At 51.4% G+C, this 23,317-nt stretch overlaps 3 protein-coding genes across 11 annotated transcripts in view; 2 read left to right on the forward strand and 1 right to left on the reverse strand.

The window, feature by feature from the left end:
- The first annotated feature begins 78 nt into the window (after positions 1-78).
- On the forward strand, positions 79-1,349 carry LOC108151816 (uncharacterized oxidoreductase YjmC). Its single transcript, XM_017280674.2, has one exon. The coding sequence runs from the start codon at positions 99-101 to the stop codon at positions 1,251-1,253; it is 1,155 nt and encodes a 384-aa protein (XP_017136163.1). The 5' UTR covers positions 79-98; the 3' UTR covers positions 1,254-1,349.
- A 2,656-nt stretch (positions 1,350-4,005) lies between these two features.
- On the forward strand, positions 4,006-6,420 carry LOC108153759 (platelet glycoprotein V). Of its 2 annotated transcripts, XM_017283895.2 has the most exons (7): positions 4,006-4,584; positions 4,642-4,785; positions 4,848-5,158; positions 5,213-5,361; positions 5,423-5,682; positions 5,760-6,042; positions 6,106-6,420. In XM_017283895.2, the coding sequence occupies exons 1-7, from the start codon at positions 4,028-4,030 to the stop codon at positions 6,187-6,189; spliced, it is 1,788 nt and encodes a 595-aa protein (XP_017139384.1). In that variant the 5' UTR covers positions 4,006-4,027; the 3' UTR covers positions 6,190-6,420. The 2 variants fall into 2 exon arrangements, with proteins under 2 accessions (XP_017139384.1, XP_017139383.1); XM_017283894.2 differs by having other exon boundaries at positions 5,760-6,420.
- Positions 6,421-13,954: 7,534 nt separating this feature from the next.
- LOC108152338 (pneumococcal serine-rich repeat protein) overlaps positions 13,955-23,317 on the reverse strand; it is a 122,991-nt gene continuing 113,628 nt past the window's right edge. For 7 of the 8 annotated variants that reach the window (XM_033386567.1, XM_033386565.1, XM_017281602.2 and 4 more), the window contains 4 exons: positions 18,359-21,675; positions 17,863-18,258; positions 16,316-16,543; positions 13,955-14,601 (listed from right to left, as the gene is read on the reverse strand). In XM_033386567.1, coding sequence (XP_033242458.1) covers positions 14,470-14,601; positions 16,316-16,543; positions 17,863-18,258; positions 18,359-21,675 — 4,073 coding nt within the window. In that variant the 3' untranslated portion in view covers positions 13,955-14,469. The remainder of the gene's footprint in view (positions 14,602-16,315; positions 16,544-17,862; positions 18,259-18,358; positions 21,676-23,317) is intronic. The other variant, XM_033386569.1, reaches the window with a different exon arrangement.

Here is a 23,317-nt window from a genome sequence, read left to right on the forward strand (position 1 = left end):
ACTAGGTCTCCCCTTAGTTCTCACAATATTCGTAGACATAACAACCCGTAAGCAACCCAAGGTAGATTTATCAATTTGATGAAAATTATTCACTTACAATGTTTTGGCTCCGCCGGTCAACACATTGGATGGGGCGACACATGCGCATGAGCACCTTCCGCAAGCCTATGGCGGTTCCTAAGCTGGGGGACTACTCGCTGGTGCATGTGGAGGAAGCGCGTCGCTTTATTCGGGACTGCTTGAAGAGGATTGGCGTGCCCGAATTAAAGCTGCGATGCGTCAGCGAATTTCTAGTGGCCGCCGACTATCGTGGCATATATGGCAGCGGCCTCTGCCAGCTCGATATCTACCTAAACGACCTGCGCCATCGTCGTGCCAATATGGACGCGGAGCCGGAGATCATCCGTGAGACAGTGGCCACTGCTCATGTGAATGGGAACGATGCCTTGGGCGTAATTGTGGGCAACTTCTGCATGAGCCTGGCATTGGAAAAGGCGAAAACTGTCGGAGTCGGCTTTGTGGTTGCCAATCGGTCGAATAACCTTGGAATTGCCAGCTGGTATGCCCTACAGGCGCTCGACCACGGCTATGCGGGATTAGTGATGTCCAATGGGGCTCCGACAATGGTGCCGCCGCGTTCTAGCGTGTCCAGCATCGGTGCCAACTGCCTGGCCTTTGGCGTCAAAGGACGGAACTCGTATTTTATGCTGGACATGGTCACCAGTATGAAGGACATTGGTTCAATTGAATGGGCCTTGACCAAACACGAATACATTCCGCACATCTGGGCGGCTGATGAGAGGGGCTATTCCACGTGCTTTCCCATGCTGGCCTTGCGAAATCCGCGCCTATCCTGTGCGGGTGCAAACAAGGGCTATTGCCTCGCCGCCATGATTGATCTGCTGTGTGGGGTCCTGTCTGGGGCAAACTACTCCACGCAGATTCCCCCCTGGAGGTCAAACGTTAAGCGCCTATGTCCCAACCTTGGCCAGATCTTTATCGTTATCGATCCCGACTTCTTCATCCCGGATTTTATGGATCGACTTGATGACTTCACCGAGTGCATCAAGAACAGTTCCCCCGCCAGCTTGGCGAAACCCATCCAAATGCCAGGGGAGCGAGAGATACGCCATATGCAACTCGTGGAGAAGTTGGGGGCTCTGCCCTATCACAACGCCCTGCTGAAAAAGTACAATTCCATTGCGGATCTTTTCTGCATCAAGCCCATTCAGTTGTTCAATAACGACGATTAGCGGAAACCGGAACACTAGACGAAAAATTTTGATTTATTTTGGAAGAAAATAATAAATAAACCGTTTTTTTAGGTATTTTTCTGACATCATGAAAAAGGACTCTTGCTGCAGCAGCATTTGTTTTGTTTTTGTTAAAGGACTTTAACTGTAAAAGGCCTTTTATTACTGGGAACAGTTGGGCTTTTCGTAAAAGGACTTTCACTTCAGCGCCATCTAAATGTTGTGTCTCAAAAAAGGCCTTTTATTACTGGGAACAGTTGGGCTTTTTGTAAAAGGACTTCTACTGCAGCGTCATCTATATGTTGTTTTTCATAAAAAGGACTTTTATTACTGGGAATAGTTGTTTATTTCGTAACAGGAATTTATTCCAGCGCCATCTGTTGACTTTTATCTAAGAAGGACTTTTATTATTGGGAACAGGACACGCAAGTATAAATAAAATAGAGTTGCCATACGGTACATAAGTTAATTTGGCTTAAAATATTATACTGAAATGAATATACAAAATAAAATGAACTTCAAAACTAAATAAATTATATTTTTTTATAGCTATAGCTTACTTTCAGTGGGGTTGGGCAAGGATATATGTTATGGCATACTTTCAGGCTGAGAAATAGCGGAGAAAACTACATGTATGATGTCCTTGGTATCCTTGATCCTTCATAAGGACTCGATAAAATCAAGGATGTTCCCCCGATCACTGGAAGCCATAGCACGCCCAGATAGACTCACAACGAGTGCAGAAAGCTACAAATGTATGGCTGAGGAGGTTAGGGTCCTTACGGAAGGACCAAGGATCTTTTTTCGATCACAGGAAGCCATCGCCCGCCCTGAATGGCCCACAAACAACGGAGAAACAAGATACATATACATATGTATATGACAGGACGAAATATCCTTGATCCTTGAATCTATAAATTCAGGGATATTCCCCTGATTACAGGAAGCCGTTGCACGTCCCTATACGTCTACAAATAACGGAGAAAAGAAGAAAACAAAACTGTTGTCAGTTGTTGTACAACAAAAAACCTCAATGTGTAGTCAAATGATCGAAAACGAGAAAATTTCAGACCGAGGTACCAGGCGAACAGAAATCAGTAGTAAGCAATTCTATCAAATTAAATTTTTTGGTGCATACTTTTGGGGGTGCACTAAACGAAGTTGCTTTCTGCTGATTTCTGTTCGCCTGGTACATCGGTCTGAAATTTGTCAACTTCGGCCATTTGACGTCAAATTTATTTTGGAATTTTTAATTGGCTATATCTCGGCTATTTATGGGCCGATCGGGGCGTGGCATGTCATTTCGTGATCGGGAGAGTCCTGCCAACCGATTGGCACCAGAAAAAAGGACATCCATTCCTTCACGATTTTCGCCAAAAATCGACAGGCTGGGTCCACACGATCCTGGGAGAGTTGGTCCTTCACCAATCGGCCCATAAAAAGCCGAGATATGGCCAACGAAAATTTTAATTGAGTCTGACGTAAACTGGCAGAAAATTAGAAATTCTGAGTTGGGATACCAGGCAAACAGAAATCAGTAGAAAGCAACTTTGCTTTCGTTCAACCCCAAAAGTATGCTATGCTTTAAAATTGACCTTTTCGTTGTAACTAAAAGTATGCAACAAAAATGTAATTTGCGGAAGGTCTAAACCAGACATTGGCAACCACAAACCAGTTTTGTTTTCTTCTTTTCGCCGTTATTTGCAGGCCGATCCTGGCGTGCGACGGCTTTCTGTGATCGGAAGGAACTCCTTGGACCTTAAGCAAGGACCCTTAAATCCCCAGCAGTTGTCTGTTTTCTTTGTGGGCCAATCTGGGCGTGCTCTTGCCTCATGTAATCGGGGAAACATCCTTCATTTTATGGTGTCCTTACAAAGGATGAAGAACATTTTCGCCGGAAAACAGATTAAGCTTTATCCGTTATTTGTGGAATGTCCCCGATCGTGTGGAGACCTTTAAGGACAATAAGACAATAGTCGGTATAACTCCGCTATATCTAGTCTAATTTGGGAGTGCCACGGCTGCTTTTGATCGGGGGAGCACGGATCAAGGATATTTTTCCACTTTCCCCAAAGTCCTCCATCATTTGGCAAAGCCCATTTATTTTATTTTTATTTGTATTTAAGTTAATAAATAATATAATTATGGAGATAATAATATATAATAATAATATAAAGTTATTGCAAATGGGCTATTCCCTCTATCATAGGACATCGCACTGAAAAATAGGGGAATTTTAGTTATTGGCACAGGTAAAAGTAGGCTCGGCGAAGGACTTACTTTTGCAGGATCGTGATGATCAGACTGTCGAGACTACATTCATCCATCAGCACTGAAATTGCCGGTTCCAACCTCGGATACAAAGACAAAAAGCAAAGTGTTTGGTTAATCACAACACAGCATATGAGAGGCGTCAATCTAAGACGAGAATCTTCTCTCCGAGCTCTCAAGCTGGTATTCCCATTGCGGGGACTGACTGCAGATGCCTCCATTGATGGTTCAGCGTTCAAACATGCATAATTGGATCACGCAGAGGCTTTCAGTTTCTTACCGGCTTCGGGTCCGCCGCAATACTCTATCCGGTGCAGCTTCAGCGACCGTAAGATACGCTGCAGCTTGGTGGCCCCCATGTGGCGCTCTGGACTACTTAAGGTAATTGCTGTAAATGGAAATTTTCGTAAATGATGCAAATTATGTGCGAAATGAAGTGGACTATAAATAGGGCCGCCAATCGGTGCAATCGCCCCACAACGCTGCGAGTACCCGTTAACGGCATGTCGCTGGCAGTCCTGGAATTAGTGAGCATCATCCTATTGCTGTGCACGGCTGAAGTGCTACCCGGTCAGCCGCAGAGTAGGGATCCGCCCACCCAGAGCCTGGATGAGTTCCGGCAGAGGTATCTGCTGCCGCTGATCTCCTCCGACACCCGGAACTGCACGCTTAACGCCTGCGAGTCGCTGGGTATTGTCTCCCAGCTGCTGATGCTCATCAACTCCATGCCCAATGGCACCCAATCTCCGGCCAGAGATCAGAAGCCGCCAAAGCCGAAGATGGATGTCCATGGCAATGGGGACGCGAACAGCGACGAGATCAACGCCATGACCCACCTGGCAAACTTTGACCTGGTGAAGCGGGTGCGCCAGATCGAGAGTCGTCTGCGGTCCGTGGAGCAGCCCATCTGGCACCTGTCCAGCGGCAGCCAGATCGAGTGGAACCACTGCACCTCCGGCGTGTGTCGCTGCAATCCGGATACGAAGAGTTTCACCTGCTGGAACACGAACCTGAAGTCGGTGCCCGTCACCCAGGTTATTCCCATGAATATGGTGTCCATGTAGGTAGAATTCGGATACTTTGCGGCTATATTGATTGCTGATTCTCTACTCACCAGTGATCTGTCTCGGAACATCCTCTCCACCCTGCACAAGGACACATTTCGAGGACTGACGTTGCTGAAGGAGTTGGATATATCGAACAACGTGCTGGACTTTTTACCCTTTGACTTGTTCCAGGATCTGGATAGTCTGCTGCATTTGTAAGTGAACTGTGGCTCCTCTCTGTTCCCGTACCCGTACCCGTTGTCTATCCGCTTCATAGGCGCATTCAGAACAACCAACTGGAGGACATTGATCCGCGCACCTTTTGGAAGCTGCGCAATCTGAATATTCTCGATCTGAGCAAGAACGAGATAGGGCTGCTGCCCGAGTCGATCTTCTTCCACGCCCAACGGCTCACCGTGATCAATATGTGCGACAATCAAATCAAGAACTTTCCCCCCAACCTGCTGCGCGACCAACTGGAGCTGGAGGAGCTGGATATGTCGCGGAACAAGATCGAAAGGCTTGGCTCCGGCAGTGTTCGCTCTTTGGACAAGTTGAAAACTCTGGATTTTGGCTGGAATCAAATTGGTAAGACAGCCAAATCAGAGTGGTATCCATTGTCCAATGTGATTTCATCTACAGCCAAGATAGACGATGACTTCTTTGCTGGCTTAAAGAGCCTGCGCATCCTGATGCTGCACAACAATCGCATCTCGTCGATTTCGGGCACCATATTCAATAATCTTGTCAATCTGGTGACCCTGGACCTAACAATGAACCGGATAAGTCATGTAACTCAGATCAGATCCATTCAATGTTCGAGCAGAGAATTATTGCTCAACTGTTCCATAGATCGATGGTCAGGCATTTGTGGGGCTGAAACATCTGAATGAATTGCTCCTGGGCCAGAACTCAATGTCCAGCATCCCCGCAGATCTCTTCCTGCATGTCAGTGCTCTCACCAGGCTGACGCTCTTCTCCAACAACCTCACCACCCTGGAGGAAGACGATTTCCGGGGACTCGGCAGCCTGAAGATTCTCATGCTGAACAATAACATCCTGAAGTACTTCGACGCCAGGGCCTTTGAGCCGCTCACACAGCTGGAAAAGCTGTGAGTTCCTCCATCTCATACATGCTTACATGCATCAAATGTTAACAGACATCCCTCTGCCGTTGTCCCTCCCCCAGGCGCATTGACTCCAACAAGCTGATGTTCCTGCCCTCGGGTGCCCTCCATGGTCTGGACAAGCTGGTGGCCGTCAAATTGGATAAGAATCCGTGGCACTGCGACTGCCGTGCCCTGTACCTGGCCCGCTGGATACGCGAGTTCGTGCTGAAACTCTGGGACGGACAGCAGCCCATGTGTCGCGGCCCCGGCGATTTGGGGGGCCACGAGGTGGGTCTGCTGCGCTACGACGATCTCTGCGACGGACAGTGGGCCAGCATGCTGTCCCTGTCGCCACGTCTGCCGGTCCGCAAGCATCGCATCTCCACTCCGATGAACTATACTGACTATTTCAATCTGTACTTGAAGCACATCTACAACAAGACCACCGACGAGGAGCTCAAAGAGGCAGAGATTACCAGTGTGGCCATCAAAAAGGTGCATCACGACTGATCATTGCCTCAGAGGGGATTCTAAAGTACATAGTTATTGAATGCTAAAGCTTAAAGGATTTTGTGGAGGATTGCTGGTAGAAAGTAGGAGTCGCAAATAAAGGCACGCCGGTTCCTCCTACATATCCGTATCCTACTCAGACGAGACTGAGTACTTCCTCCTTTCCAAAAATGATTTCCTTATAAATTTCGCCCCTCCCACTCTGACAAAACAAATTTAAAGTCAATTATGGATTTGCATTGCCGCCATTTACTATTAATTCCCAACCTCATGCGCAAATAAACCATCCCTAGGCTCCCCGAAGCACCCACCATCCGTTATCTCCTACAGGAACTCCTGTCCTGTCCTTGTCCTGGCTAGTCGTGCACAAATTACGGCCCTGTCTCGGTCTCGCGTGCCGCTTTTTACCGGTGTCTGCGTTTGCGACAAGCTTTTTACCTAACCAATTTATTGCTTCCGCTCAGCCCTAGCCCCAACCCAAGTCGCAGCCCCAGCCCCCGCCCCAGCTCCAAGTCTCGTGCAGTCGTCCCTCCCAGGTCTGGCTGGAATCACTGGAACTCCTCCTGGGGTTCCTCCCGCTGCCTGCCATGTAGTTTTCGTTGGCAATATCATTCCGCTTTTATACGAGTAGTTGTTCCTATTCCCCTCTTTTTGCCGCTGTCCTTGCCATTTCCATGTGTTGACATTGCCATGCTCCATTCACTTTTCCACTTTTCCCCGGCGCTGGCTGCTGGCTGCTTCCTGTTGCCAGTTTTGGGCTCTGTTGCTCCACCCACTCTACTCGTGCTGCTGCTTCTGCCCGATAGTGTGCCTGTCATCGGTGTCGGCTCCCATCCGTGGGAATGAATGGCCATCCCCATCCCCATACCCATAGATAGATAGCCAGGGGGAAAGTGGCGTAGAGGGTGGCATGTAGACTACAACTGCATTTTATAGAAAATTTGCAAGGCAAATATTAAAAATTGAATGCCGCCATTTCAGCGGCTGTTGTTGCTGCCTGCCCCATCGGTTCGGTTGTTTGCCTTGCTTGCCACTGTTGTTGCTTGTTTGTGCGATGTCTGGGGACCGGCGCTGATTGCCTCAAAGTGGTGCGGCTCTGCTTTTGCGGCACACGGCGTCGGCGGCATCGGCGGCATGGGCGGCGCCGGCGACAAAAAGTGTCAACCCTTTTCCATTCCCCATACAATACAGAACAATATGTAATCATATTTTTCTTTATACGCTACGCACGCGTCACCGTTAAATACACAGGGGGTGTGGTGGGGAGCTTTTTTTGGGGGGTCGTGTGAATGGGAATCCAGCTATCAGCCACATCTGTCCTTCCCCTCCCCTCCCCTTCCCACTGCCGCTGCCGCTGCTGTTGCTGCCTAAAGCGGAAGTAAAAGGATTTGAATTGCCTTTCGCCAACAAAACAACAAAACACCCCTAATGTATGCAAATTCCCTTAAGTTTAAAGTCTTTCGCCAGCTAAGCAAACATCTTAGCAGCGTCTCGCTGGAGGCCTAGCAAGGCGTTCTCCAGAATTGAGACAGAGGGCCCAGGAGCCCAGGGGCCAATGACCAATTGCCGCTAAAGTGTCGTTTTTTGGTATGAGAGAAGGTCAGCCTGAACAGCTATATATTTTAATTGAATTAAGATAATTCAGGCCAAAGCAGCTTAAATCAAGCTTCGATAATACAAGCTGTTAGTTTAAGCAGTCTCCCAGAATAGGTTTTAGTTCTTACATCTTTTCCAAATGCTGGATACTCTCCTAACTGAACCTGGCGGCCCGAAACAAGTGATTTTTTTCTCCAAATGGGAATAATGGGATCTTAAGCTGACATCAGCGAATGAACAGTCAAACGCCAGCTCTACGTTTTGTCCCTGCTGTGGCTTTTTTGGGCCTACCGGCCCCTATTATTGTACGGCCGGTTGTAAGGCGATCATAGGTATCCTTGAGCTGCTTTTATATAGCAACTGGTTTCCAGCAAATAAGTATTCAGCTGGGAGTTCTCTGAGTACTGATTGTATTCATAAAATGAACCACCTGATATACTAACAATTTGGTCTCTTAAGGGTAGAAGACCCGAAGACCCCCCCCCATTAATATTCTATGCAAAGGATCATTTTTCTTCGTTAATTTACTAGTTTATGACCTGCGCTCTTTCTGTGATCGCACAGGAATGGGATTTCTACGAGTATGTTTCTATAGAAAGGGCCATCCATCGATGCTCCCCATGTTCATGAGGAGAACTAATCGTACCCCTGTACATGTGTGAATGCACTTGCACGGCAATTCTCTGGCTCTACATTTTGTCATTTCTCCCCGATATCTACATAGCTTTCTCTACATAAAAAGCATTATTTGCTGGTGCTTTGCTCCGCTGTTGAGCTTTTGAATTCACCTCGATGGAGCTTTCCTTTTATCCGCTGCATGTTAGAATGCCGCTGCCGCTGTCACAGCCCACCCACCCACTCGAGCCGGCTTTCCGTGTTCTCTCGAATTCCGCTGAGTGCTTTTCAGTGCTCAAGCGCGCTCTTTACTCAGCAGAATTCTCACTCAAGCGCGCTCTTTAGTCAGCAAAACTCTCTTCACCCAAAACCCGAAGACGCTTGACACACTGAACTCGGTCGTGATTCGGTGATTCGGTTATTCGGGGATTCGGGACACGGTTCGGCAGGATTGCGCGACGGTCACCGGCATCTGCTGCCGTGCCTCGTGTCTTCCCTCTTGCCCATCCACTGCCACATGCTGCAAGTTGGTCAAATTTGTGATTTATTTGAAATTTTTAATAATTCGGCATTGGGGTTTTATTGTGTGCCGGAGTTAAATTGTTTGAATGAGCCGGCCACGCAAATTAATGCAAATTTCATGCAGCTCGCACGCAGCCCCCACCGGCTCGGGCATATTGGGGGGGGTACTATCGCACTTCTGCCCCGGGATCCCGGATGGAGTGGCAGAGTGGGATCCGTGCCTGACCTAAGGCAATGCCAAGGCAGCCGCACCAAAATTTGACTATGGCAAATTCACTTAGACGTTGGCCTTTCCACGGCGTGCGCACAAACTTTCAGCCACACTCTCCTTTTGCTACTTTTGCGCCTTTCATTTTTTTCTTTTTACTTTTCATACATATTTAGCACATGCTGCATGAGGAGCCACCGACGGGGTGTGTGTGCGGGTGTGTGTTTGCTTGCCACTTTCGAGCGGGCTACAACGCATAAAGATGCGACTTGGTGTAAGTGTGTTTATGTGCGGACGGACGGACGGGCAGGATCGGGTGCGGGTGCGGGTGCGGGCGTGTGGCTGTGTGGCTGGTTTTTGCGGCTATGCGTCCACTGCGGACTCTAACACCAGCACCGACTTTGCCAGATTCGGCTATGTTTCTGGATATGCCACTGCTACTGCCACTGCCACTGCCACGGGCTAGCAGTGCTTTTGACTCTGCCGACTGGCTGGCAAATGCGGCGTATACTTAATTCGGTTTATGCTCGAACGTGTCGCACATTATTCTTATGGGCCCATGCTCGCTCGCTGGCTCTCCCTTTCGCTCGGCTACGATGTGTGAAATATGCTGAATGTGTGTGCACAGCAATTTTGATTAGACTCCAACCCACACAGAAGAACCCACCACCCACTGGCACCGACTGGCGCACACACACACGCACACAATTGACACCAAGGACGCGAAACAATTAAAATTTCTTCATTCTTTTTTATTGTATTTTTTGTTGTTTTTTTTTGGTTTTGCTGTACAACAATCTGTTTGATTTGCACTAAACGCGGAATAATGAAAATTATGGAAATGAAATGCCTGCCCATTGACCTCATTGGGCAGTCAGCTGGCGAGGATACCCAACGGGAAGGAGTAGGGGCAGAGGCAAAGGCAGAGGCAGGTGAGCGGCAGAGAGTGGGCCAAGTTTACACAAGACCCCGGCGGAATCAGTGATGCAAAGAGTCGGAGATCTCAAAGGAACTGACTCCGAAATGGATAAGTAAACGGAGATTATGATAAAGAAAACCTTTTGAAATGGTATCATAACTATTTAGAGATGACATAAATAATGTTCAAACAAATTCCCGGCCATTCAGAATCACTTACCCCAATAAGAGACTCAAACGGTGGGTGGGCATCTCTGGCGGCACTGGGAACTGGGAACTGGGTGTCGCTTCGGTGTTGGTTTCGGTGTCCTCAAACTGCGGATTTGCTCATAATTTTAACGACCTATTTCGTGTGAAAACTGTGTCGCCATTTGCCATCCCCCATCCGCTGCCCACCATTGCCATTGCCACCGCCATTGCCACCGCCATCGCCAGAGACATCCGACAGAAGCATTCGCCAGTCGCCAGTCGCCATTCGCCATTCGCGGTGGCCGGCCAAGTGGGCAACTGAAGTGGAACTTTTAATTTCAATTTTTTATTACTTCAAATCTGTTTGCGCTGTTTGGGCCAGGGCGAGCCGTAGCTGGTGCCTGGTGCCTGGTGCCTGGTGCCTCGCGCCTGGAGCCTGGAGTCGCCCCGAGTCAACCTGTGGTGTCACCTGTTTTTCGACTGTTTCCGTTCCTCCATTTTTTGCAGCAAGTTTTGCGGCATTTTAAATACGGCAATGAAAATGCTTTTTCGGTTAGTTTTTCCGCGCTGGGTCGGCAGTGGTGGTGGTGCTGCTGCTTCCGAGATGGCTTCTTGGCTTTGGTAAGCCACTCGGCTACATTTATTGGCCTGGCGACAAATTTTTATTGCCCAGTTGTAGTTTTTGGCCTGGGGCTGCATATGCCGCACTTGTGCTGTCAGTCTCTCACCTCTCAACTCTCAACCCCGCCATCCCCTTGCCCCGGACAGGAGGCACCAGGCAGCATCTTGTCTGTTGGCGGTGCCCTCAGTTTTGTGGGTTTCCTCCCTTGCTGCTGGGTTGCGGGGGTGCTGGTGGGGAGGCGGTGGCGGTGGCGGTGGCGTTGGCGGAAAAGTTTGTGCACTCGCACTCGGCGCTTGGGGTCTAATCACATTGCCAGGAATCAGGCAGCAGACGCCAACCTTCGCAGTACGTGATGCATTTTTTACAAGGCGCTCAGCCATACGGAAGGACCCACGGACCGCAGGACATACGGTCCTCAGATAGTTCGACTCCGACTTAGACTTCGACTTGCTCCACTGCTCACAATTTGACTTTTGATGTGGGTATCTCCATCCATCTGTGTGTGGCTGTGGCTGTGGCTGGGTTTGGGTTTGGGTCTGGGTCTGGCACGCCCTCGAGCACCATGGGTGAAATGCGAAAGTTTCCCTGCGAAAATTGTTCGAGTTGCCTCAAGTTTTCCAATAATATTGATAGTTGTGTGGGTGCCATTTTAATTCGATACCGAAAACTATCGAGAGCGAAACGCCGTAGGCGGATTATGGGTAGCATATGGCTGTTAAGCTCTTAATGACGAAGACCAGCCCAATCATATTGATCATTTATTCAAATTCATATTTTGCAGCCGTAGAGCCGGCACTGCAGGAGAAGAGAGCAGAAAAGGGGTTGGACTCTATGGTGCCCCATGGTGCATGACGCAGCGTACATTCGGCATGTCAGAATTTGTGGATATTCTGTTTAAATACCGTAATGAAGTCTGCTTATACAATATAATGTACCGTGTTTGTGCTACGTGCCTTGGTTATGTTATTGCACGCCGATCCGTACTTCCGCCTCGCTTCCGCCGTTTGCTGCCGCCAACAATGCCACTCTCTGCCACACTGGAGATAGGGGGAAACTGTTTGAGGTGGTGGTAGTGGCAGGGAGACTCCACTTGCCCCCACTCCAGCTACAGCTTCGACTCCTCCTTTGACTCTGTTTTTATTTGCGTCGGCAAATCTTAAGCTTGTTTAACTGCTCGTTAGTGTTAGTCGCTAGCTAGTCGGCTGTAGTCGATGTCGCTCTCCTGGCAGCCATTTCCCAGTCCCAGTCCCAGGCCCAGGCCAGGCCCCACCACCACCGTGACACCCTATTGTTATAACACGTTCACGACCTAGTCAACATCTCCAGCTTGTACTGGGGCTGGGGCTGGAGCTGGAGCAGGGGCTGCTGCTGGGGGCCGGGGCCTCCTCGGATGAGTCTCAGTCTGTGTTTGGCAAGCATCGAAGTATACACCGAAAGTAGTGCCATCAGTACACTACTCGCACACAGAGAGGCAGAGCGAGTAGTCGTGGTGTGTGCCAAGGTGCATGCTAAGTACCGACCTCCAAGCCGTAGCCGAAGCCGAAGCTGAAGCTGAAGCTCCTCCTCATCCTGATGGCAGTATGGTAACTGCTGCCTGACTGGTAAATGTTTGTCCAGCATAATTGCGCTCAGCATGCAGTTTCCTCTTAACGTTGTTGTTGTTGGTGTTGGTGTTGTTTTTGCTATTGCTGTTGCTGTTGATGTTGCCTCTGCCTCTGCCTCGGCTTCAGCCTTCCCTTTGCTACAATATTTTCCTTCGTTTTGTTGCCTTTGCCGGGGGTTTTTCAATTTTCCCTATTTTTGCCTTCTTGCCGCTGCTGCCGCTGCCGCTGCCGCTGCCGCTGCTGCTGCTGCTGCTGCTGCCTCTGTGGCTGGGGCAGCTTTAAAGGATTTGGAACTTGTTTACGTGGCGTATTAGTATAATTTACAACGGAAGCCATCAAAAGCTTTGATGCGCCGCAGGCAAGAAGGAGAATTATTTTCACATTGCCGTAGCCGAACTAATTTCAACCTGTCCGCAATTTTGTTGTTGTTGCTGTTGCTGTTGCTGTTGCTCCCTCGTCCTTTACTCACTCACTCACTCACTCATCCAGGTCTATGTGTGTGTGAAGGATACAGCTGAGAGGCAGTGCACACTCTGTCCATACGAGAGGTAGTATGCCTGAAATTGGATCCAGATAGGCGGCAGTACGAAACCAAATGGAACTCGAATGATGCCCCATAAACTAATAAACAGAAAAGTTAATAGAGAACTCTTTGGCTCTTTGGCTAGCCCCAAAACTATGTGTGTGTGTGGGCCATGAAAATATGTGAAGTCCATTAGCAAAATACTGCCTGGGATTAGATATATGTATGTATGTATGTATAAACTCGATGGAACCACAGTTATGGCCATTGCTTTAAACCAAACAGAAGACCCTTCCTCCAGGGCACTCCTGCTGGGCACTCGATTTTGTTTGTGTGTGTTTTTGCCCATTACAATTGTCGCAGCAATTGCTGGCCATAACAATTACCGTTTCGTGTTTAACCATAATAATCTGCTCAGTTGTTTGTGTAATTAAACAAACAATAAAGCCAAGGGCCTAGGCCCTGGCCCTCTTACCACTTGAGTGTTTTTATTGTTGACCAAATATGAGTTCTGGGGATTTAAAATGGTTTAATCAACTCGTCCAGTCGCACTCACAGACACACACATGTATGTATGTACATATGTATGCATGTATTATATTATATTCCGCAAATATTTACGGCTGGCAAGGCTGGGGACGAGCTCTCCTCCCCTCCTCACCACTCGCAAAAACCGGAGACGTGCGTGCGCGATTCTCCATCTAATTTCCCTTTCGGGTCATAAATCTTGGGGCCAAATTTAAAAATAATACAGCGTCATAAGATTTATTGGTGAATTTCTGAGCCAAAGACTGTTTTCAGGTCTCAGCCTTGGTCCGTGGGCCGTGGGCCGTGGGCCATGGGCCATGTTCCAGGTGAAATCAATGGACAGCCAGAGGTAGGATTTATGGGATAAGCGGGATGGGCTGGCCATCCTTTGGCCATTCAGCCAGCCAGCCAGGCTCTCAATTATTATGCAATTTCAAGTGTTTAATTAATGTATTCTATTTTATTGCATTGTATTTAGGGTATTGGTATTGGTATTGTGTGTGTGTGTATCTGTGTGTGTGTGTATAGGTATAAGTATAAGTATACGTTTACGTATAGCCATAGATATGTAGATATATGTATATGTATGTAGATATAGGTGTAGGCATATGTAGGCATAGGTATTATGTAGACACTAACTAGCGTTATGCGTGCTCGATTCAATTGTTTATCACTTAAAAAATAATTACGAAATTGCTTGTTGGTTAATAGCGCATAAATACATTATTAAATGCATAACCAATTGTTCAGATTTATTGTTATGCCATTGTTATTGTTATTGTTCGTAATCGTAATCGTACTCGTACGTATATGTATGTGTGTGTGTATGTGTATGTGTATGTTATCCATCATCATCTGTCGCACCGGCAGAATGTGGTTTCACTCGTGTGTGCTGTGCTGTGCTGTGCTGCGGTTTGCTGTGGGATGGGTCCTGACCGGACGGGATGGACTCCTGCTAGCTGCGGGCCAGCATTCCGTTGATCATGATGTTGGCCAGGGCGTTTCTTCGCTTGCGCCACGCCCCCATGCCCTGGGCATGGTACTGCATCTGAGTGTACCACTGCTTGGTCCGTACCCCATCCTCGGCCTGTTAAACAAAACAAAAAAAAACAACAACAAAATGAAGAAAGCAGAGAGTGTAAACCCGTTAGGGTAGGCGTATTTGATTGACTGGGCCGCAGAGCGCGCTCCTACTCTGGCTCCTACTCCCAGCTTCCCCCCTACCAGCTTCGTGGTTGTCATTTTGACAGCCCCCGTGTTGAGAAGTGCGTATGTGTCTGTCTGTGTGTGTTTCTGCCTGTCAGCTGTTCAGTTGGCCGGAACTAAACGTTTCAATTTATGCGCCGCCGGGCTCCGGCTTCGGCTCCGGCTCTGGCCCTCTGTGTCCCCCCCCCGGAGTCTTTCGCATCAAACATCTCCTGTATACCGTGTATCCTGGCCTTTCACGCAGCCATTTGGTTGCGCTTCTGTGCGTTGCGTTCCGTTCCGTTCCTTCTTTCATTCTTTATATAACGTATTTCAATAAATGTCATTCATTTTGGCAGCCGCTCTCTACGTGCGCTGCCTGAGCGCGCTTGAAAGGGCCGCAGCGCGCGCCTGCGGGGGCAGCAGCCAGAGAACTCAGGACTCACGGATTCGGATTCGGGACATGGGACACGGGACACGGATCTCAGGACTAGGGCTTAGCCCCGTTTGAATCACGAAAATTTGCATGTCTAAAATCTGGCTGGCTGGCTGGCTGGCTGGCGGAATGGCTGGTTGTCGGGATGGCCTGCCCCATGTCTGCCCCCCAGCCTGCGTCCCCCCTGCCAGCCTGCTACAGGCATTGGACAAGAAGTTATTTGAAATGGATTTTTGCATACGCTTCTGGTGCTTTTGTCTGTTATTAAAATTACTTTGCTTTCCCTAGCAGCCAGCCAGGCGGGCAGGCAGGCAGGTATACACAAAGAAGGTAAACTCTTCATTGTATGGCCAGGACGTCCCCAGCTGCCCGCTCTCCACCTCTCCCCAAGAAAATCTGCATCAGAATTCTGTTCTGCTCGAAGGGAAAAGGTTATGTGTGTGCGTGTGTGTGTGAATGAGTTTTCTGTGAATGATTTTTATTACATTCTAGCAGGATGCTTGCGAGATTTACCCCGCCCCCCCCCCTGCTCGAGATTCCAGCCCAAGTTGGCTGGGCCTGGATTTATGCCAAATTGTTTGTTGGTTAATTGTCCTGTTGCCGCTCTATTAACCGCACTCCTTGTGGGCCCAGCCACAGCCCAGGAGACATGTGCAAGCTCCAATTTTCCCACCAGCACCACTTGAATCAGATATTCAGGTATTCCTCCTCCCAAAGCCGAATCCAATACTGAGCTGGCAAACGGCAGAACGAAACTAACGAAGCCCAAACATTGCCGTTGTGCAGTCAAAAGGCAAACGCTTACTAATTCAAAAGCCAACTCGACTGGCACAGCACACGGAGCAGGCCAGAAGCCAACCGAACAGAACAGAACAGAACATAACAGAAAAGAGCGGAACGGAACAGAACAGAACGGGACACCAGACCAGACCAATCCAATCCACAGCCGCCTGGCCATCCATCTATCTATCTATCTATCTATCTATCTATCCATGGCCAGTTCAAGTGGAAAACAAAGGACTAGCGCCAGGGCCAGAGCCAGAGACAGGATACTAGTAGTGGGGGCATTGCTCGTTCAGATTGGCAGAACAGAAACAGGATCTGGCGATGGGGCCAGGAGCTGGTAACGGGTAACGGCTAACGGGTAACTGGTAACTGGTAACTGGAAACTACTACTCACTTTGAATATGAATGTGTCCTTCGATGAAATTTCCTGCACTTCGAAATAATCATCCCAATCCGCTTCGCTGCACACCACACATCTGTCCAGATAGAGGGGCTCCCGGATCAGCGTGTAGCGTCCGCACTTCTCCTTCACCAGCAGCAGGGAGGCCTCTCGTATGCCCGTGTGCTTCGGGAAATTCAGTTTATCCGACATGGCCTTCTCTGCCCTATAATTGGCACTTGGCTGTTTTTGTTTTCGTTTTTGTTTTTGTAGTAGTTGTCGTCGGTGTGGCACACAAAAAAGAACGGGCACAAACGGGAAGAGGCAGCAGCAGCAGCGGCAGCAACAATGAAAAACGAAAAAAAAAAGGGGAAACAAAAATACGTAAAAAATAGAAAATTGTGTAAAACGAAACTAAACAAAATTACAGCTGAAAAATAAGTGGAGGCAAGCGAGGGGGCTTCGAGGGAGAGGATGGGTCCACAAGTAGGGTCCCCCCGCTAGATAAGGCTGGCAAGCGCACAAAGCGTGTCAGGCCAAGCAACTGCCGCAGGAAGCAGAAGCACAGACAGAGGGAGAGGCAGAGGCAGGGCCTGTGGCAGTGGCAGTACCAGCCAGAAATCTCAAATCAGGAGCGGCACACAAAAAAAAAACGAGAAGGGAATATGGACAAAAACGAACGAAACGTTGACCGTTCTAGAATTGAGCAATTGTCGGAGGCGTAGCGGGAAAACTGGCCAGAAATTTAGAGCAGGATACAGACAGACGGACACACGGACAGAGAGAAAAAAAAAACTAAACAAAACATGTGACATACGCACTGCGTCCATGTCGATTGCGGGCCCTCGATCCCTAACCATAACCATTGGAGCACACACAGGAAGGCCGGCAGGATACTTCTGGTGTCACCTCTTCTCCGGCTATGGCCATGGCTATGGCTATGGCTATGGCTATGGCTATGGCTATGGCTATGGCTATGGCTACGGGTTCTCCTACTCTTGCTCTCTGTCTTGATTTTCTGGTGTTCAAATGGTTTTGTTTTTAGGCAGAACGAAAAAGGCACGAAAGAGATTGTTGCTGGGATAAGCACTTTTCATTAGAAGAAAAAACGAATGAGAACGAGAGACCGAGAGAGGCTAGAAGCCGGCGAGGATGCGGTCTCGGTTCAATGGGCCCCGGCACTGATTTGTTGAAATCTTTTATCGCACGGAAAAGTGTTGCCATGGCAGGCCTGACAGCTCTGCTCCGATTTGCACCGACTGCGAAATGGGACCGGGAAATGGGCTTGGGAATGCCAGAGTCCCATTCTCCTCCGCAAGGCTTTGGGTGCAGATGCCGCTCGCTAATTGCCCCGCCATCCTCATGGCCAGCCATGGACTCATGTCAAACGCCAAACTGCCAGGCAGCCGAGCCATCTCTTCTCGCCTGTCAAACGTGACCCGCCGAAGGAGGGACAGGGGAGAAACGGCCTCCATGGGAGGCGCTAAGCGAAGTGTATATGGGGTTATCCCGGGGGGGTAAGGTCTCTCGAGGGAGGGAAGGGAGTGGGAGGCGGGACGCACCTTGCCATTGGTCACGAGCAGAGCGTTGACCGGCGTGAGCTTGATGGTGCGCGCCTTCTTCCAGTTGCTGTCCGTCGGCTGTGTGTAGAGGAGCTTGCCCTCCATGGCGAAGCGGACCTCATCGTGATTCCACTCGAGCACGTCGATGGCCATTTTGCGCAGCTTGATGTTTATCATATCAATTTCGCAGGAGGCCCGCCGGTTGGGGCTGGAGGAGCTGATGCGGCGCCAGAGCTTGGTGGGCACATCCTTGGCCTCCTGGTTGATGTGGTTCAAGTGCAGCTCGATTTTCTCCTGGGCCTGCTTCAGCAGCTCACGTCCGTCGATTTGCGAGGGCGTCACCTTGTAGAGACGCGCCAGCAGCAGGGGGTACTTGGTCACGCGCTGGACGGGCACCTGTTGGATGGTTGAATGGTTGGATGGTTAGATGGTTAGAGTGAATCGATTAGGGGATTTGCCACCACGGTGGCCATGAATATCAAAAGGGCACACTCACCATCAGGAAGGAGTTGAGATTCATGCGCCGCAGTACGGCGTTCTCCATCTGGGAGACCTTCAGGAAGATGCGCAACAGCTCCTTCTCCTTCTCGAGGTTGGCCAGCAGCAGGCTGGCACCCGCCTGCCGGACGCAGTAGCTCTCGAAGGCGTGCAGCATCTGCGTGAAGTCGAGGAAGATGCGTCCGATGTTGACCGTCAGCAGGTCGTCGTCGCCCTGCTCCAGGGACATGTCCAGGGCGTCGCGCATCCGCTCCGCCAGCGTCTGATTGTTCTCGAGCAAGTCTTCCGTGTTGAGGAAGATTGCGGAGAGCTGCTCCTGGGTGAGCAGGCCGGCCACCAGCATCGGGTGGCAGAACTCCTCGAGGATGATCTGCAGGTCGCGGCCGTACTTCTCCTCCGTCTCCACAATCTCCGTGATGATCTCCTTGCGCTCCACCCGCTTCTTGCCGCACTTGCGGCACACGAGCGGCGCGTACAGCACGCCCGCCTCCCCCACCTGCATCTCCACCGCTCCGTCGCAGTCCTCGCACAGGTGCAGCACGGTGGGCGTGGCCTGGTACTTGCTGCGCGACGATTTGCTCGTCTCCGAGCCGACCCCGGAGTCCTGCCGCTCCACGTCGCTGCCGCACTTGCCTCCGCCGCCCAGGCCGCCGCCGCCGCCGCCGCCGCCGCAGATGAAGCTGTGCGGTGGCGGCGACAGGGAGTTCATGTTGCTCTGGCCACTGTCCCGGTCCTCCACGCGCTTGTCCAGCTCGCTGAGCGTGTCCGTGGCCTCCTCCTCGATGATCTTCGGGTTGTTGCTGTAGTCGAAGCTCTCCTCGCGGGCCAGGCCCCGCTCCTTGGCGTCCACCAGGTACGAGAGGATGTCGTACTTGGAGGCCCCCTCGAAGATGGACCGGGCCGCCTTCTTCTCCAGCTCGGCATCGTTCAGGGGCGGTGCGGAGAGCGGCAGTGGCGGCGGCTTCTCGTTGATCTCCTCGTAGATGGGATCCCCATTGAGCCGGATGGACTCGTAGTGGTGCTCGGCCTCCACCCCCGGCTCCGTGTGCGTCGAGTGCTCGATCTCGGCGAGAGTGGCATCCACCAGCAGCTGATAGAACTTGGCCCTTGTGGCTGCATCCAGCTCGGGCTCGGCCTCCAGCTCGGGTTCCTTTTGAGGCTGAGGCTGAGGCTGCTGCTGCTGCTGCTGCTGCTGCTGCTGCTGCTGCTGCTGCTGCTGCTGCTGCTGCTGCTGCTCCTCCTCGAGGATTCCGGATGCGGTGAGCACGCTGGAGCAGCTCTGGTAGCAGTCGGACTCGTTGCCGCCGGCAAAGTCAAACAGCTCGTAGTTGTGGGCGGAGGCGAAGCTGTTGGCGGAGCTGATGCTGCCCCGATTGGAGAGGCGATCCTCCTCTTTGGTAGTCCGCTCGGAGCGGATCCGCTGCAGCGAGGCGCTGATCAGGCGATTCATGTCGTCGTGGTCTTTGGTGCCGCTCATGTCGATGGCCTGGCGCGCCTGCTGCAGCCGCTGCAGCGAGTTCTCGATCAGCTCGGCCACCGTCTCCGTCTCCAGGCCCTCGGCCACCTGGCCCAGCATCGGGTCCTGCAGCAGCTTGGCTATGAAGCTGCCCTCCTTGGGGCAGCTGCGCGGCACAATCGTCGTCACGGCATCCTGCATCTTCTTGGCGCGACTGGTGTCGCCACCCGCCGAGCGCAGGCCGCACACGTGGGGCACCAGGTTGCGCTTCACTGCCTCCACGGGATTCCGCAGGATCTTCAGCAGCTCCGTCTCGTGCTGCACGAGAGGACTTGGACTCGAGCTGTCGGTCGGCGACGGCGGCGGCGGCGTGGCTGGCGTCGAGCTGATGGCCGGCGGCGTATTGATGGGCGTTGTGCTGGTGCCCGCCCCAGTCCTCTCCCTCTCGTAGTCCAGGCGGATGAGGGTGCGCCCCCTGCCGCTGGAGCTGCCACTGCTGGACGTGGAGCTGTTCGAGGTGGAGGAGATGCACGACACGGATCGCTGCAGGTTGATCTCGCTGCTGCGGATGGGTATGATGGCGATGCCCGTGCCCGTGCCCAGGCCCGTGCCCATCATCTGCTGACTCCGCATCGTATTCAGGTGATTCAGCTGCTGCTCCTCCTCCTCGGCGCTGCTCACGTTGATGCACACCCCGCCGGTGCTCACCGCCTGGCTGTTGACCACCACCGAGGACTGGTACAGAGGCTGGGCCGCGTCCGCACTGAGATTCATTGTCGAGTAGCAGTCATCGCCGCTAATCAGTATCGACGTCTTCTTGGGGGTCGCCTCCTCCTCGGGCGAGAGGTGCAGCCTGGTGCTCGGCCTGCGGCGCAGTTGCACGCCCAGATCCGTGTGCGGATAGGTGTCATCATCCTCCTCGCTGTGGGAGATTTTCAGGCGATGCACTTCGTGGGCTCCCTCCCCGCTCTGGTTAAAGGGCGCCACCCTCACGACAGTCCTCTGCTGCTGCTGCTGCTGCGGCTGCTGTTGCTTCTGCCGAAGCTGTGCCGGAGTCGATGTCAGAATCGGGGCCGGAGCCGGAGTCGGAGTCGGAGTCATAGTCGGTACTGACTTATTGATTCCGTGTGGCGGAAGCTCTAATCCTTTTGCGGTCTCCGTCAGTGGCTCCGTCAGTGCCTTGGGGGGCGATGCTGGTGGCGGCGGAGGCGGCTCTGTCGGACGCCTTTGAAATAAATCTCTCGAGTCGCTGCGGTTGCTTTTTATGCGCAGCGCCATTGTGTCCTTAAAATTTAAAATGACATTCTGTGGCCCACTCGCTGGGGCCGAGGAGCGAGGATGCGGCGATGTTGTCGTCTTCGAAATGGAGCTGGTGCTGGTGCTGGCGCTGGCGATGGAGTTCCTGGCGGCCGTGGCCGTGGCGGTGGCGGTGTTGGTGGCGGCGGTGGAGGCGGTGATGGGCGCGGTCGACAAATGCCGTTCGCTGTGCGCCCGTCTGATGGGATTTCGCGATTGTGTCGTTTGTGCCGCACGCTTTTGACTTGCCGCAGGCCTGGCAGGCGCATCCTTCTGCCTTGCCACCCTCTTCTCTTCGCCCTTGTCCTCCATCCCATGGCCATTCATGTCGTTGTTGTCGTTGCTGTTGCTGTTGTTGCTGTTGCTGTTGCTGTAGCTGCTTCTTCTGGTGCTGCTGCTGCTGCTGTGGCTGTTGTCGTTGCTCTCGTCCTTGTCGTTGTGCTCGTCATCATCGTCATAATCGCGATTTGCTGCTGTCGTCTTTTGGTTTGCCGTTGCTGCTCCTTGGGCCACTCCTGCTGCTTTTGCTGCTTTTGCTGCTGTTGCTGCTGTCGTGGCGGTGCCTGCAAAGGAGTAGATGGTGACACTGGTGAGTGGCGTGTCGCAGCTAGGAAAATGTTGCTTTTGTAAAGTAAATCTAAGACAGGACGAGAGCCAGAGCAGAGCCCCAGCCAGGCAGGAGAGACCTGCCTGATCATGGGAGACCGACCCCCCAGGGGCATTCCAAGGCAGCCATTCAGTGGTGCAGCCATTCTAGCTGTATTTGGCTCTGGCCAGGTCTTTTGGCTACAGCTAGAACTGGTGGTCCAATCCGTTCGGTTTGGTTAAATATTTATGGGGTGTGATTGGGGACGGGGGACGGGGGACGGGACACATCGAGTGTTTAGCTATTTATTCATCCATCTCTTTTGGCAGCACTTGGCACTAAATCGTTTCACTCCATGCAGATTTATGTGCCCCCGAAAATGGTATAGTTGCCCCACCACTATCCCTTGTCTCTCTCTGCCTCTCTCTGGGTCTTTGGTTCCCCCTTCCGCGTGGCATGCCCCACGTTGACAGCCACTTAAAGATGTGCTTTGCCCCGATAAGGTGTTTTGTTTTGCGACTCCTTCGGTTTCTGGCTTTTGGGCTGTGGCTGCGGCTGTGGCCGTGGCTCTGGTTGCGGCTGTGTGGCCACCAATTGCTGCCCCCCCCTCCTCGCCCCACCTCCTTTTGGGCTGACAATATGTACGTATCTTTATTTATGGTAAATTGGGTGATTTACGTTGCGGCCGATAAGCTTTGCTTTTCAGCGGGTGCCGTGGCTCTCGTGGCTCTCGTGGATCCTTGTCCTTGTCTTGGCATTTGAATTGCCAGGCAGCTCAAGTCCTTGACTGGAACTGAAACCGTGCCACAAGTCAGGGCTTGTAAATGGGCTTTTATTTTCGTTAGCCGGGTTAAGCGCACGAGCACGAGCACGAGGACAAGGGCGAAAGCGAGGCACGTGGATGGGGCGCGAGGCGCGAGGACACGGGCGGGGATGTGGCTTTGGTGGACGACGCCGAGAAGAAAAGGAAGACGAAGAAGAACGCGGCTGTGTCTCAGTGCGGCAAACAATTTGTGTTGGAATTAAGATAATAGATTACATTTAAATGTTTTCGGCGGCGGCTGCGAAAAGGGTTTACTGCTGTCGCCGAAATTTGAGTGCCGCTCTGCTGACGTCAGCGCCAGGGTCGACCCAGGAGACAGCTCTCCCTTCTCCCTCCTCCCTACTCCCCAGAGATAAGATTTTTTGGACACCCACAGTCCACAGGGAGAACGGTTGTCCTGTCCTTGGAAAGCCCCTATCATCCTTCTGCTGCGGCAGCCTTTTAATGAGTGTGAAAAGTGAGCTGGTTTTATGGGTTGCGGCCACCTTTGCGTTTTATGTTAATGAGTGTCATCAACGGGTAGATTTGAGCTCCTCAGCCAGTGCACTTTGAACCCCATTGAGGCTCGAATGTCTCTCCATGCCAGGCCCCCAAAGGCACATCGTCATCATCAACGGCAACGACAACGGCAACGGCAACATCATCAGATACGGAACAGAACGGAACCCCAAAAGACTGTGGCAGCAGATGCTTACCCAACAATGAAATTAATTAATTGCTAGAGCCACTTGAATTTCAATCGACAACACTTCGATTTGCTAATCGCATTAGCAAGCCCCTCTGCCCCATGCAAAAC

The sequence above is a fragment of the Drosophila miranda genome, chromosome XR (genome assembly GCF_003369915.1).
Source record: "Drosophila miranda strain MSH22 chromosome XR, D.miranda_PacBio2.1, whole genome shotgun sequence".
Classification (NCBI taxonomy): Eukaryota; Metazoa; Arthropoda; class Insecta; order Diptera; family Drosophilidae; genus Drosophila; species Drosophila miranda.